This window comes from Penicillium odoratum (assembly GCF_028828045.1).
Source record: "Penicillium odoratum strain IBT 22623 chromosome Unknown utg000006l_segment0_segment0, whole genome shotgun sequence".
NCBI classification, from domain to species: Eukaryota; Fungi; Ascomycota; class Eurotiomycetes; order Eurotiales; family Aspergillaceae; genus Penicillium; species Penicillium odoratum.
The window spans coordinates 4559955-4575488 of record NW_026643148.1 but is presented as its reverse complement, the minus strand read 5'-3'; the positions used below and the strand labels follow the sequence as shown (position 1 = coordinate 4575488).

The 15534-nt window shown below is 50.5% G+C and overlaps 6 protein-coding genes across 6 annotated transcripts; all 6 read left to right on the top strand.

Annotated features, from left to right (window-relative positions):
- Positions 1 to 18: 18 nt before the first annotated feature.
- On the top strand, positions 19 to 1935 carry N7520_010101 (uncharacterized protein; the record flags this gene model as incomplete). Its single annotated transcript, XM_057144035.1, has 2 exons — positions 19 to 628; positions 683 to 1935. 2 exons carry the CDS (start codon positions 19 to 21, stop codon positions 1933 to 1935), a joined length of 1863 nt encoding a protein of 620 aa, XP_056993323.1.
- Positions 1936 to 4814: 2879 nt separating this feature from the next.
- On the top strand, positions 4815 to 5627 carry N7520_010100 (uncharacterized protein; the record flags this gene model as incomplete). The annotated part of the gene is made up of 2 exons (XM_057144034.1): positions 4815 to 5078; positions 5136 to 5627. 2 exons carry the CDS (start codon positions 4815 to 4817, stop codon positions 5625 to 5627), a joined length of 756 nt encoding a protein of 251 aa, XP_056993322.1.
- A 571-nt stretch (positions 5628 to 6198) lies between these two features.
- On the top strand, positions 6199 to 7372 carry N7520_010099 (rRNA 2'-O-methyltransferase fibrillarin family protein; the record flags this gene model as incomplete). Its single annotated transcript, XM_057144033.1, has 3 exons — positions 6199 to 6313; positions 6441 to 6589; positions 6662 to 7372. The coding sequence occupies 3 exons, from the start codon at positions 6199 to 6201 to the stop codon at positions 7370 to 7372; spliced, it is 975 nt and encodes a 324-aa protein (XP_056993321.1).
- Positions 7373 to 8549: 1177 nt separating this feature from the next.
- Positions 8550 to 9518, top strand: N7520_010098 (SDR family oxidoreductase; the record flags this gene model as incomplete). The annotated part of the gene is made up of 1 exon (XM_057144032.1): positions 8550 to 9518. The coding sequence occupies one exon, from the start codon at positions 8550 to 8552 to the stop codon at positions 9516 to 9518; it is 969 nt and encodes a 322-aa protein (XP_056993320.1).
- Positions 9519 to 9874: 356 nt separating this feature from the next.
- On the top strand, positions 9875 to 11478 carry N7520_010097 (mitochondrial processing peptidase; the record flags this gene model as incomplete). The annotated part of the gene is made up of 4 exons (XM_057144031.1): positions 9875 to 10024; positions 10078 to 10203; positions 10257 to 10334; positions 10393 to 11478. The coding sequence occupies 4 exons, from the start codon at positions 9875 to 9877 to the stop codon at positions 11476 to 11478; spliced, it is 1440 nt and encodes a 479-aa protein (XP_056993319.1).
- Positions 11479 to 11897: 419 nt separating this feature from the next.
- On the top strand, positions 11898 to 14728 carry N7520_010096 (tRNA (cytosine-C5-)-methyltransferase; the record flags this gene model as incomplete). Its single annotated transcript, XM_057144030.1, has 4 exons — positions 11898 to 11921; positions 11988 to 12175; positions 12256 to 14352; positions 14401 to 14728. The coding sequence occupies 4 exons, from the start codon at positions 11898 to 11900 to the stop codon at positions 14726 to 14728; spliced, it is 2637 nt and encodes an 878-aa protein (XP_056993318.1).
- Positions 14729 to 15534: the final 806 nt, after the last annotated feature.

Here is a 15534-nt window from a genome sequence, read left to right as displayed (position 1 = left end):
TGCCTGGACATTTGCACCATGGAGTCCCGCCCCGCGACCACGGAGCCATCCAACAAACGGCCTCGATCTCCTACGAGCGACCAACAACCACAGTCCAAATTACCTAAAACACACTCCAACCATCTACAGATCAACTACCTTGCGCGACAATGCCCTGAAAACCTCCCTCTCGTTTCCGCCAATGACAATATGCCCTCAATCATTCATCTGATCGGAGAATATGACGGTGTCCTCCATCGCCATGAGAGCATCGCCGGAAACTTGGGCGCATGTCCTCTGGGTCCCATTCTTATCAAGCGCTTCGAGCGCCTATTCGATGGACCTCCGCAAGTGCTTAAATCGCATGACAAGGATGGGACGGTGACTTGGTTGGACGTGGTCGAGTTCGCGAAAAGCAAGCCGGAGCAATTTAAGCTGGAGATGTCTCGCAGCGGCGCGCGCATCTGCCAGTTTTACACCAAGCAATGCCATGTGGAGATCAGTGAGGAGGACTTTGTGCTGATCGCGTCGGGCATGCCTCAGAAGATGATCCCGCCACAGCCGATCATCGAGGATGAGGAGAAGGAGTTGGGCGCTCTAGAAATCCTAGAGAAGAATCTACAGCAAATTATTCAGATGGCCGATCAGGGTACGTCCGGGCCATCTTCATATAGAATTCCATAGGTACTGACTTTAATTGCAGCATCCGCCCGAGCTCGCCAGCTCAGTTATCGTCTGAAGAACCGCCGCACCGCGATCGTGAGCCGCCGACAGAACGATGCAACTCTACAATCTCGTCCTGGAGAATGGCGCGAATTCAACGGAAATTCCTCATTGAACGGGCATTCCCATGCTTCACCATCTGGCTTTGTTGCTGTCAACGCAGCTCGAGCCGAGGCCGAGGCCGCCGAAGACAATCCGCTATCAGCACAATTCCCCTTCTCATCCAACACCGATAATGTCACAATGATAAATGGAACCTCTATCAAAGGCGCCTCACCGACAACCCGCGCCGAGCTGATGAAAAAATTCTTCACCACGGCCGATCGCCAGGCGCGTGGCTACGATGACGCAGGTCCCATCAATCCTATACGACCTCGAGCTCAGGCATCAGAAGCTCCCACAGATCCAAATATCTACACCAATGCCTCAAGCCCAGCGGTCCCTATTCCCAGCACCCCATCCTCACTGCTACCTCCGCCTAAAAACACTCCCCAGGAAAAAGATGACGGTGGTCCTTTCAAGCTAGAGATGGTAGCCCGCATGGAAGAGACGCCCCGTGGCGAGCGGGTAACACCACCCTGCGATCGATGCCGTCGACTCCACATGGATTGTCTAAAGAATCTGACTGCCTGCGTAGGCTGCACAAAGAAACATGCCAAGTGCTCCTGGCGAGACGTGAAAGAGGACGAGATACGCGCTGCCTGGGCTCCATCCACACGAGAACGACCAATGGAGGAGCTCAACCGCGCCTACAATCTACCTCCCCACCATCCTTCTGCAGGTCCCCGCACCTCTGACGAGCGTCACGCAAGTCCATATGACACCGCCTATGCTCACCATAACCGACGCGAATCTGCACCGAGCGCCCCTCGTATCCCCCCACCCTCGGGCGCATCAGTAAACCTCCCTTCTTCTGAAAACTCCCCTCGCAGGGCCGTCAGCGAGACAGAAAGCAGTGGCCGACCATACCATGCCCAGCCGCCTCGGCATGAGGAGGAAGATCCTGATGCGAATCAGCGGTTGATGCAGGCTATCCTTGATACGGTCGATCATCACACTCGTGTTGCGGCCGCTGTGGAGGAGAAAGAACGCGGTGCTGAACGCCATCCGGATCGTGGAGATGTTCCTCATAATCGGGATATTGATCGAGAACGAGAACGAGAACGAGAACGGGACCGGGATAGAGATCGGGATCGGGATCATGATCGGGAAAGACGGATTTTGCAAACCTGATTTCCTGACAGGGGAGATTCTGTGTACAGTTATTTTTTGTGTCTATATTGGAAGCGTTGGCGAATCTGGCTGGGGCGTTCAGGTATTTATGTTAAGCATGTGTCATATCCATGGATGTTATTTCCAAGTTGTCTATATTCTATTGTATACCTATAACATTGAACAACAAATTTGAATCTAGCAAATGCGCAAGCTTGGGTAGCGACTTCGGGAGCCATCAATTTTCAAGGATGAGTTCGGTCAACGTGTAGATTTGTCTCGATAGATTCAAAAATGTTCGAATCTAGACGAAAGCAGACATCCATTTTAAAAATCCCGAGATATCCTTCTTCTATCACGCGGGGTTTGGGCACTTCCAGGTTTCTTTGGAAGGTTGCATATGCAAGGTTATGTACATATATGTATGGCGGTGACACCTGAAGGCAAGGACTCCAGATATATATTCCAAGGTTGGGGGATTTCTCATCAACAATTATTGGAACACTGAACTGAGCAGCAACTTGTGTCTCTCAAGTGCTCTTTTATGCATGTTTCCACCTATTTACCTTCACAAAATTTTTACAAGTATTTAAAACAAGCCACAAACTTTGCTCATGTAGAGTTTCATATTACCAAAGGGTGCTTTTGAGAACATAATTTAGATTACTATATAATGTAAAGCTAGAATCAGCTGATATGAAGAACAGCCCGGGTGGTCTAGTGGTATGATTCGCGCTTAGGGCAGCAACTCTAAGCACTCCTGCGCGAGGTCCCGTGTTCGATCCACGGCTCGGGCCTGTTATCTTTTTTAATTTTTTCTCCACTCCACCCACAAACAAGAGTTTCATCTTCTCTTATGTTTTTTTATATTCTACATTTTATATTTTTAATGCTTTCCAGTCCTTTTTTTTTTTTTTTCCAAATTGATTTATTGGTCTTGATTAACCCCGCCGAATCGAGAGCTGGAGTAAATGGTATTGCTTGGAAACCCATCATATGCCTGCCTCGCTTAGACCAAAGTACCCTGTATTAATAGTAACAACTACTATCTCCAACTTCCGCCAAATAGTCTCTGTCATATCTTGGTGGTTTTTTCAATCACCTCTCAATATTGACAAATACTCACAAATACTCTTACACCATGTTCCTATCCGAACCTCCGAGTAGATCTCTATGGCTTCATTCAACTTTAATGGTTGATCCACCTCTTGTATATTACAGTCGAAAGATACCTATAGAGCCAATATATACAGCACATGGCATATGCACACCAATTGGACCGAACTGATTGTTTTACCTGTCTCCGTCAAAGACGAAAAGAATGTGAAGATTCATTGAATGGTCGACTTCTTCTCGAACCTTAGAACCTCGGATATCAATCCTAACCTATCAATATTTCACAGGAACATGCTATTTCTCCACCTCATCTAACTAATATTCTTCCTTCGCAGTCTAGCTCTGTTTGTTCATATCGGGTGCACTAACCCTGCACTCATTTACTCCCACTAGTCCCCACCACAGCTCCCCATGCCAAATGCGTCATTTTCGTATTCCAAAATAGCTATAAGCAAGAGATAATTATACTCTATAACGAATAAGTCAATAACCAACGCATTATGCAACCTGGTGTTATTCAATGACTACATTGACATAGATCTTATCAAGAGTTTAGATAAGAAGATGACCAGCACATGGTAGACCCTGATGGTCTTATTGGAATGCTGACGAGTAATAGGACAGCAGCTATGATCCTTGTAGCTTTCATGGCTAAGGAAAGACGGGGAATATTTGATGCAACGGACATATTAGAGTTCCAATCTATTAATGCATCATGATAGACCTCCTCAAGGTCCGTGTATGGGAAATGAGGGGTTGTACTAATCCGGGAACTCAAGCGATCCTTCTCGCAATTAGTCTGCGATTAAAGTTCACCCCGGGGCCGTGACTGATGTATCGAATGGCTGGTATCGTTGACGATTCCCCACCGGTCGGGTAAATAGCCCGACTCCAATCAGTCGGTGTGGCTGGATAGAAGAAGTAAGACGGCCTTCTAACGCATTCTGGCATTCAAACAAACTGGACGGAGCACGGAGTACCTCGCATATTCTACAGAGTAAGATGAGCAGAATTTGGAAAGCTGCCGGCAGCCACACCGGAAGGATCCAGCCCCCGCCAACCTCCCCGCAACCTTGAAAGGGTCGTGCTACCCTCGGCTGAACAAAAAAGAACTATATTTGTTACAATCAACTGAATAACAAAATGAACAAAATGACCACATTATGCATTGGCGCCCCAGTTTAATTAGGGACTTGGCAACCCTGGTTGTATCTCTGCACACTAACTAGTACGGGAAGTCTTCATGTACATCTCTAACCGCTTCATGGCAAGATCCGAAGAATTTATTAATAGGTCGGAGAATATCTGTGCATTGCGCCCTGACCCTCGGGTCTTCAGTGTTTTGCTTAGCGCGTTACTATCTGGATTTAGTCAAAGTTGTTTTAGGGCCAAGGACGAATGAGATGATCAAGAGGCTGGTCAGGCTAATGTCGGCGCGTCCCCGGACCAATGACATCCCTCGGTTAACCACTTCTCCCTGGTAGTACCTGCAGTGTGCATCGATCCTTTTTATTTTTGTTTTCTCACTTTGATTGTTTCGACATAGACGGGATGTTTCTATATTTGAGCTTGTCATGGTTGTCAATTAGCGAATCTACGGAGTATATGTAGTAAGCTTGCCAGCCCAATCTAGGTATTGGCAACCTCAGCGAGTCACTCCTTTCCTTAATTCCTATCCTTACCTGACCCAGCCTGGTGCTGCAGAGGGTCCGTTAAAGCCACCTAGTTCTGCAGAACATACTATTATCATACCCACCGCTACTCCTACTCTCAAACATCCCAACATGTACATTCTACCTTGGCTTCTCTCCTTGGTGGCCGTGTCTAATGCTGCTCCAACGAGTTTCTTCGATGATGCCTATGACTTTTCTGAAGAGCTCTTGGGATACTATGGCAAAGTCAGTCAGAAAATCAACCAAATAAGGCACACCTCCGAGTCTTCTGTGACATGCGATACATCCAAAATCTCGCTTCCATCTTATGCATCCGGCCTCCCAAGCCCGACTGGTCTGACGCCCATGTATGTGGCTCTTGGACGAGGCACTCAGGTATGATTTCTTAAAAATATATTTCCAATCACCTGGGAGATAGCTAATGTCTTCTAGAACTATACCTGTGCAGATTCAACCTCGAGCTCTACCCCTACAGCCATTGGTGCGGTCGCAAACCTTTACAACGCCACCTGTCTTGCTGCCAACTACCCAGAGGTTTTGGCAATGCTCCCCAATGTTGTATACACCATCGCGCTCCCCACTAATGAATATGCAACATTCCCGCCCGCCAACCTTGACTTAATGGGCCATCACTTTTTCTACGATTCTACCACGCCTGAATTCAACCTCGATACCACCGAAGCAAAGCAATATGGCATTGCGATGACAAATAAGGTTGATTCCCTCGCAGCACCTTCGAGTGCCACCACAGGCAAATATGGTGCTGTCGCCTGGCTCTACCTGAAGACTGTATCTGGCACCGTCGGCAATTACAAGGCCGTCTACCGAGTCGATACTGCTTCAGGATCCCCACCAACCACCTGCAAGGGGATGGCATCGTCGTTTGAAATCCAATATGCCGCCACTTATTACTTCTTTGGCTAGCAATGGATTGTCTTGATTTCTGTACATAGAGAGGCATCTTGTTTATGGGTGGGTTATGACTTTCATGATCGATTAGTCTAGTTCACATATCCTTCCTATACCTTTCTTATGAGGATTTATCTCATGTTAATCGAGAAAACTGGCATTTCTGCTCAATCTGTTCTTTTTCTTTCCAACTGAAGTCCATGTAGATGCAGGGTTCCTATACACCACGTGACCTCGCTATAAAGGCAACTTGGTCATGTGATGAACCCACACCTGGCAAAACCAAACTAGTCCCAAACCAACCTAGCGCCGTTCTGATTTTCTGAAAGATCCAACGAGCGCAAAAAAATCTCGACCGCATCAACGAGCAGCAACGGCCTTGACCCGCACACGACAGAGCATACTCGGTCAATCAAACACAGATATATTGAACTAAGTGATTTCGATTACTTTGTCAATTTCTTCTTCGAGTCGACTCTCTTTTCGAGACCCTCTCCCCAACTTTTTTTCCGGCTTGAGCATTCAGTTAGCTCAATCCTCAACTTCTTCGATTCCCCGACTTTAAACAACAACACATCTTATCACAATGGGTTTTGGTGCTCCTCGTGGTCGCGGTGGCTTCGGCGGTGACCGTGGCGGTGGTCGTGGTGGACGTGGTGGTGGCTTCGGTGGTGACCGTGGCGGCCGTGGTGGTGGCAGAGGTTTGTACTCCATTCATTTCGATCTCCTAGGCAGCTTCCAAGTCTACCGGCCTATCTGGATCGACGACTACTAGCTCTGCCCGTCACTCTGAATTTTACAGTCTTGCTGATTGAGTTTCCTCTCAAGGTGGCTTCGGTGGCCGTGGTGGTGGTCGCGGTGGCTTCGGTGACCGTGGCGGTGGTCGTGGCCGTGGTGGTCCCCGTGGTGGTCGCGGCGCTCCCCGTGGAGGTCGTGGTGGTGCCGCTGGTGCCCGTGGTGGTGCCAAGGTTATCATTGTAAGTTTTACTCGAAGGAGAATCTGATTTTGCGAGGCTTCAGTCTAACCAGGAATTTTTTCCCTTACATAGGAGCCCCACCGTCACGCTGGTGTCTTCGTTGCCCGTGGTGGTAAGGAGGATCTGCTTGTTACCAAGAACTTGACTCCCGGTGAGGCCGTGTACGGTGAGAAGCGTATCTCCGTCGAGGGTCCCGCTGGTGAGGATGGTGCTGTCACCAAGGTCGAGTACCGTGTGTGGAACCCCTTCCGTTCCAAGTTGGCTGCCGGTATCCTCGGTGGTCTGGACAACGTCCACATGAAGCCCGGCTCCAAGGTTCTGTACATTGGTGGTGCCAGCGGTACCTCCGTTTCCCACGTTGCTGATATCGTTGGCCCTACCGGTAACGTTTACGCCGTCGAGTTCTCCCACCGCTCTGGCCGTGACCTGATTGGCATGGCTACCCACCGTACCAACGTCATCCCCATTGTTGAGGATGCCCGTCACCCCCTGCGTTACCGCATGCTCGTTCCCATGGTCGATGTCATCTTTGCCGATGTTGCCCAGCCCGACCAGGCCCGTATTGTCGGCCTGAACGCTCACATGTTCCTGAAGGACCAGGGTGGTGTCCTCATTTCCATCAAGGCCAGCTGTATCGACTCTACCGCCGCTGCTGACGTTGTGTTCTCCCGCGAGGTCCAGAAGATGCGTGAGGAGAAGATCAAGCCCAAGGAGCAGCTGACCCTGGAGCCCTTCGAGCGTGACCACTGTATCGTCGGTGGTATCTACTCTCGTTCGTCATAAAGAGGAGGTTTTTTAATCGGTGCTCATGTCTTTCTCCTATCTGTTATTTCACTTTTCCCTCAGGCGTCCTGTGTTATGCTATGTATCCAATGCTTATCTTCTTGTGACTGGTTGTCTCTGCCTATGTACTTTTGCTTGCGTCACAAAATCTAGGTTTCACGTCTTGGAAAATGCACACTATGGAAAATACCTTGGTGCGTAGATACAATGACGAGTCCGAGTCGTTGTTTTGTTCCAGCCTAGTTGTATCATAGCCAAAAGTTCAATTGTCGTGTTCAGAGAAGTCTCTTACAGTATCCTACCTTGGAGGTGCCTATGTAATCCCTACCTTAGTATATCGGATGTCAAACCCTCTACTACTTGGGTACACTCTGGACTCTGGACGCAGGTTCGAACCTTCATCTGACTTATATTTTTCCCCCTTCTCCTTTCACTTCTCTTTTTTTATTTCCAATTCGTTACTTATCATTTGGGAGACCACTTTGATTGTTCAACCAATACGGTAGGAAAGAGGATCAGATATATGGGAGGAGATAGGACGAAGACTTGGTAGGAGACTGGGAAGCAGACTGTGTAGGTAATGGTATATGAGGTATAACAGAAACATGATTGTTCTAGCCGCCGCGCGAAATGCACGGCGAATAGCCTATAGTTTTTTGTATTTAGGTACCTAGTAGGTATGCGTCGAACTATTCAACCACAGGTGCGGTGTTGGATATCGCTAGGATACATGTACTTAGTTATTAAATCGTATATTGCGAGGGATAAATGAAAATCCACCTATGAGGAGTTATTGCATCTGGGCGAGCCTATGTCGGTTTCATTCGTATCCCCCATATCCCTCTATGGTCCATCGAGTCGGACTTACCCCGCGACATTGCTGTTGGTTCGGTACTCGGATTTCTCACCGAGATCAAACATCGGCCATACATCCTAATAAATGACTCGGAATTGATGCGCGTGAAAAATGTTAGCGGGTCCTTGTCAGTTATTCGTTTGCTATTGGTTGACAATGGAGGTCCATTAGAAGGACACCCTTGCCAGCGTGGGGGAGGGGATGATTTTGCTCAACCCACGCGGGGTTCTTGTGGTATAAAGGCAAATAGAAACTAGGTTTCAACCATCTCAACTTATTTCTTACCATTAAATAATATCCGAACCGTTCATCCTTTAAAAAATGTCTATATTGATCACCGGCGCCGGCGGCTATGTTGGCCAAGAACTGGCCGCTGCCTTTCTTGCCAGTACACCCGCTACTACCACAGTCACAATCACCGATGTTGTTGAACCAGCAGTTCCCAAGTCAGCCACCGAGCATGCCAGCCGTCTATCCTGCGTTCGCGCAGACCTCACCTCACCCAAAGAGGTAGACGAATTGATCAGCGCCTCCCAACCATTCGAGACCATATACCTCCTCCATGGAATCATGTCCAGCGGCGCCGAAGCCGATTTCGAGTTAGGAACCCGAGTAAACCTCGATTCAACACGATACATCCTAGACCGACTCCGCATCACCATGCCTGGCGTGAAGGTTGTCTTCACTTCCTCGTTGGCAGTTTACGGCCTCGCACCACCGGGCCTCCTCCCAGACGAATTTAACTTCCCGCCTGTACCCTCAACCTCCTACGGATCACAGAAACTCATCATCGAGACTTTGGTAACCGACTACTCCCGCCGCGGATTCCTAGATGGTCGCTCTGTGAGACTTCCAACCGTGACCGTCCGTGCAGGGGCACCAACACAAGCCGCAAGCAGTTTTGCCAGTGATATCATTCGTGAACCGTTCCATGGCAAGAAGGCTATTCTTCCTGTGAGCAGAGATGTTGAGATGTGGATCTGCTCGCCGCATACTATTGTCAAGAACTTGATGCATGCGCGCGATGTTCCCGCCGAGGCATTCGGTACTTCGCGGTCGGTCAATCTTCCTGGGTTGAAGGTTAGTGTGCAAGATATGTTAGATGCTTTGGAGGCTGTTGGTGGTAAGGAGCGACTGGCATTGGTGGAGGAGAAGTATGATGCTGCCGTGGACAAGATTGTGCAGACATGGACTCCTCAATTCTCCAATGAGAGAGCGTTTAAACTTGGATTTTCGCCGGATATTTCCATGAAGGAGAATGTTAAGCACTTTGCCAGTGCATTTGTATGAGCGAGACCGGAGAGCCAATGAATTGAGCCAATGAATTGAATCAGATTTGAGGATGCCCAGGTGATATGTAGTAGAGCCAATTGTAGCTCCACGCAAATGTGAAATATTGGGGGATAGCCAACAATGTAAAATTTACTCAAGAGCACTCGTAAAATCCTTGAAGTATCACTTTAATGTATGTAAAGGCTGGTTTAAAGTAGTGAAGGGAAGTAATCGGAACGAGTTGCAAAAACGGGTTATGTGATTGGTCAGTGCGCCGGGCGAACAATTTGACGACTTCCGAACTTCAACCTCAGGGCGAGTCCAGCTCTTCTCTCCATCCCCCTTCCCCCCTCCACACCCTCCATACACCCGCAATGGCTTCTCGGCGCCTAGCTTTCAACCTTAACCAGACTTTGAAGAGCCGTGCGGCTCTCAAGTCCATTCAGCCCGTGAAGCGTGGCTTTGCTTCGCCCGTCACATTGCCGTCCACTACCCAGTCCACCACCCTCTCTAACGGATTCACGGTACTTGCGAAAAACCAAATCAATCCCTCGCCAACATTGCTAACGCATTCTAGATCGCCACTGAGCACTCGCCATGGGCTCAGACCTCCACTGTCGGCGTGTGGATTGATTCCGGTAGCCGGTCAGAGACTGACAAGACCAACGGAACCGCCCACTTCCTTGAGCACCTTGCCTTCAAGGTTCGATACCACCGACCCCGATCACGATGAGACATTTCTGACATTCTTTGCAGGGCACCAACAAGCGCTCGCAGCACCAATTGGAGCTCGAGATTGAGAACATGGGCGCTCACCTGAACGCCTACACCTCGGTACGACCGGAAAATCCTCTGCACACATCAATCGAATCACCACTGACTAGAATTAAAGCGCGAGAACACCGTTTACTACGCCAAGGCCTTCAACGCCGATGTCCCCAAGGCCGTCGACATCCTCTCCGATATCCTCCAGAACTCCAAGCTCGAGGCTGGCGCCATTGAGCGCGAGCGCGATGTTATCCTGCGCGAGCAGGAGGAGGTTGACAAGCAGCTTGAGGAAGTTGTCTTCGACCACCTTCACGCCACCGCTTACCAGGGCCAGCCCCTCGGCCGCACCATCCTCGGCCCCAAGGAGAACATCAAGACCATCACCCGGGAGAACCTGACTGACTACATCAAGACCAACTACACTGCTGACCGCATGGTCCTGGTTGGTGCTGGTGGTATTCCCCACGAGCAGCTTGTGCGTCTCGCTGAGGAGCACTTCGGTTCTCTCCCCAGCAAGGCCCCTACCTCCGCTGCTCAGGCCCTCACTGCCGAGATGAAGCGCACCCCCGAGTTCATTGGCTCCGAGGTCCGTCTTCGCGACGACACCATCCCCTCCGCTCACATCGCTCTTGCCGTTGAGGGTGTCAGCTGGAAGGACGACGACTACTTCACTGCCCTGGTCACCCAGGCTATTGTTGGCAACTGGGACCGCGCTATGGGCCAGTCGCCTTTCCTCGGCAGCAAGCTGAGCTCCCACGTCAGCCACTACGGACTCGCTAACAGCTTCATGAGCTTCTCCACCAGCTACAGCGACACTGGTCTCTGGGGTATCTACCTCGTTTCTGAGAACCTGACCCAGCTTGATGACTTGATCCACTTCACTCTCCGTGAGTGGTCTCGTCTGTGCAGCCAGGTCACCCCCGCCGAGGTTGAGCGCGCCAAGGCTCAGCTCAAGGCTTCCATCCTCCTCTCCCTCGACGGCACCACCGCCGTTGCTGAGGACATTGGTCGCCAGATCATCACCACCGGCCGTCGCCTCAGCCCCGAGGATGTCGAGCGTGCTGTTAACTCGATCACCGAGAAGGACGTCATGGACTTCGCCACCCGCAAGCTGTGGGATCAGGATGTTGCCATGAGCGCTGTCGGCAGCATTGAGGGTGTCTTCGACTACAACCGCATCCGTGCTGACATGTCCCGCAACCTGTCTTAATTTACCCGCTGTTTTGGACTGCGAAAGAAAGACGGCTCTCTGACGCTCGGGCTTGGGTGTTGGTGGGTTTGGTTTGAATGTACTATCAATCATTGCCTTGGGTTGTTGTTAGACCCTGATTTGTGTGTGAAATAGCAATTAATGCTTTGCCTTAGTAGACTATATAGTCTGTCGCGAAGTGACGGGCCGAACTATCTCTGTTTCTTTTGTTGAACTGCGTCAATCAAAATTTATATCGTACATATACTTTAAGAAATTCCCTAAGCCGTTTTCCTTCTTCAGATTATTCCAAGGTTCTTTTATTGTAACTTGCCCAGGAAACTGTAGCCGCAACTTCGATTACCTAATCCAGCGCATCATGTCGAAAAAAAAGCCGGACGTCAGTTTCGACTACATCTCCCAGCGTAACTACAATCATAATGGGAAAACGAGGTGGAAAGAAGGTGCGTACATTTTTTTGTCCTTCCAATTCGAGAAAGCAGTTGAGCTAATTCTCGTTTACCTTCCAGTTCAACCGTGGTGGTGCTCGTGGAGGCGGCCGTCGCGCCGATAACTGGCAAGACATCACCAGAACCAACGAGAAGCTTGAGCGCTACTACAATGAGCCTGAATTTCTTGCCGATGAGGAAAGAGAAGCTTTCTGGACGCATCTCCAGCGGGATCTTCCCAACAGCTTCCGTTTCACTGGCTCTCGTGGGTAAGTTCTGAGTCTTCCATCCCACTTGCGCCTGTTCCCGCAAGTTTTGCATGATTCTGATTGTCGCTCCCCAATTCTAGCCACGCGCTTGCTGTCCAGCAACGTCTCCGTGACTTCTATGTCCCCGAAATAACCTCCATCAAATATGAGGACCAGTTTGTCGACCCCCCGCGCCCGGTTGAGTGGTACCCGGACCAGCTTGCTTGGTGGATGACAACCCCCAAGCAGGTCATTCGCCGATTTGCTCCCTTCTCTTCATTCCAAAAGTTCCTTGTTGCCGAGACCGAAGTCGGAAACATCAGTCGTCAGGAGGTTGTCAGCATGATTCCTCCCCTTCTCATGGATCTTCGTCCCGGTATGACCTGCCTGGACATGTGCGCTGCACCAGGTAGCAAGTCTTGCCAGCTGATGGAGCTGATCCATGCGGGTGAGGAGGATTCTATTCTGGATGTTGCCCAGAAGGTTAAGGAAGGCACTGCTGCGCCTGAGCCTCTCGGCCCAGAGGGATTGAACGACGACGGCAGGACCACTGGTCTGTTGATTGCCAACGACAGCGACTACAAGCGTGCGCACATGCTTATCCACCAGATGAAGCGCCTGAGCTCGCCGAACCTGATTGTTACAAACCACGACGCTACAATGTATCCATCCATTAAGCTTCCCCCGCTTCCTTCCACTGATGGCAAGCCCCAGAAGGGCCGCTACTTGAAGTTTGATCGCATTCTTGCCGATGTGCCCTGCTCAGGTGATGGTACTGCCCGTAAAAACTACAACGTGTGGAAGGATTGGAACCCCGCCAATGGCCTTGGACTCCACCTCACTCAGGTCAAGATCTTGATTCGTGCCCTGCAGATGCTGAAGGTTGGTGGACGTGTCGTCTACTCCACCTGCAGTATGAACCCTGTTGAGAACGAGGCTGTCGTCGCCTGTGCTATTGAGCGCTGTGGCGGTGCGGCCAACGTCAAGATCATTGACTGCAGCCAGGAGCTACCCGGTCTGAAGCGGGCAGCTGGTCTGAAGACCTGGAAGGTCATGGACCGTGAAGGCCGCATCTGGTCCAGCTGGAAGGACGTCCAGGAGCACAAGGACCAGGAGGGTGTTGAGGGTCTGGCTAGATTCTCTGAGAGCTTGTTCCCGCCCAGTGGAGAGAACGCTGATCTGCCACTTGAGCGCTGCATGCGTGTATACCCCCACCACCAAGACACTGGCGGCTTCTTTATTACTGTTCTTGAGAAGACGGCCGAAATCAAGGCCAAGGCAGTGGATCACTCTGCTATCATTACTAAGGCGCCCAAGGTACCGATCGCTGATCTCGTTGCGGAGCTTGACTCTCGCAAGGACGGTGGCGAGCCCTTGCAGAAGCTGGATGCCCTCGATGGCGTTGCGACCCTTGATGAGGAAACTAAGGCAGACCTTGCGAAGAACGAGTCCGTAGCCGAGGCAACAAACCAGCTCCCGTACTCCGCAACTCTTGATGCCCCCGCGACTACTGCCCCCGCGACTACTCTGCCCGAGAAGCGCGGCGCGGAAGACCTGGAGGACTCTGTTCCGGCTAAGAAGACCAAGCTTGATGACGGTAGCGAGGTTCTCATCGGTGACCGCCCGGTTCACAAGCCCGCCGCCACGGCGATTGAGGGTGATAGCACTCCCGCAGTTCTGTCGGATAAGCCCAAGAAGAAGGCGCCCCAGGAGGATCCGTATAAGTATCTGAACCCTCACCATGAGGAGCTCGAACCAATTTACAAGTTCTACGAACTGTCTGAGCGATTCCCCCGGGACCGCTTCATGGTTCGCAACGCCGATGCTACCCCATCAAGAACTGTCTACTACACTAGCGCCCTTGCCCGGGACATTCTCACCCAGAACGAAGGCTCTGGCATGAAGTTTGTTCACTGCGGTGTGAAGATGTTTGTGAAGCAGGATGCTCAGCGCGAGAATGTGTGCCGATGGCGCATCCAGACCGATGGTTTGAAGATCATTGAGCCCTGGCTGGGTCCCTCTCGGTCCCTTGTCCTGACCAAGAAGGAGACCCTGCGCAAGCTTCTTGTGCAGATGTTCCCCAAGGTCTCTGATAATGGCTGGCAGGATCTGGGTGAGATTGGTGAGCAGGTCCGGGATATCCCTATGGGCTGCAGTATTCTGCGTGTTGAGCCCAATGGCAAGGAAGATGGTCTCACGTAAGTTCCAATTCGCCTCTAATTGTTGACCCAATCTAACTTATATAGTGAGCGTATGGTGCTGCCTCTGTGGCGTTCCCTCTATTCCCTCAACCTCATGCTTCCCAAGGAAGAACGCCGTGCCATGCTGCTCCGTATTTTCAATGACGATACCCCGCTAGTCAACCCCCAGAAGAACTTCAAATCTTCCACTGACAAGTCGGCCTCGGAGACTCCTGCCGTCGAGACTCCGGTCGAGTCCACTGCCGGCGCAGAGGACTCTGCTATGAAGAACGAGAACATCCAGATCGGTCAGGATGAGCAAGAGTATGTCGACAGCCGTGAGACCTACACCAAGGCGAACGATGAGGAAGATCGCTTTAACACTACTGTTTAAGTTTATTGGTTTACATTCGGGAATGTTGGTACTTGGTTAACGTTTACATATACTCTGGGGAACTGCCCCAATGTACTAAAAAGCAATTTCATGGAGATTTTTCATCTATTGACTTTTCAATCTGCTTAAATTTAGTACCCTGAATATGTGAGGGTCAATGAACTTAACCGAGGCTCAGCGATCTGCATCGTAAGATACTCGGGGAATCGTCGGAAGCGGTTAAATTCATCGATAGTCCCTTTCCCCGCAGATGAAGGCCTATAATTTAATTTAAAGTGATGCAAGGTCCACGCCTTATTTCCACACTCGATACGGAGTCTTCGGAGTTTTAATATCCTGAAGGTCAATGTCTGCGGAGAGAGGTTCAGTGCTGTACAGAGTAGATCTCTGGGTATGTTAGATCAGAACTCCACACAACCATGGTAGCACCGATCATAGGGTTCTACAAAGAACTACCGCATCTCAAGGTCCTAACAAAGCTCGACTACGCGATATGCGGAAAAATTGCGGCGGACCCCCGCAATACCAACGTTTGCTGGGGGATCGTCAATCCGGTTACCTTGCACGTCGTGCATACACTCCACTTCTCTAGGACCGTGCCTTCGACCATCCTTCAACTTGCATGCACTAACGGAGCGTCGGCAAACAATGACTGGCCATCCCCCGCCTTGTTCCCCTGTCGATGAGGGAAATGACGAAATAAGGAAGTTTCGACAATGGTGCTGTCGGTAATGGATACGCCGAGTATTCGCCCGAAACTGGTTTTATTTGCCGTCGATCGTGCCCTGGTCGCAAGAAAGTACCTG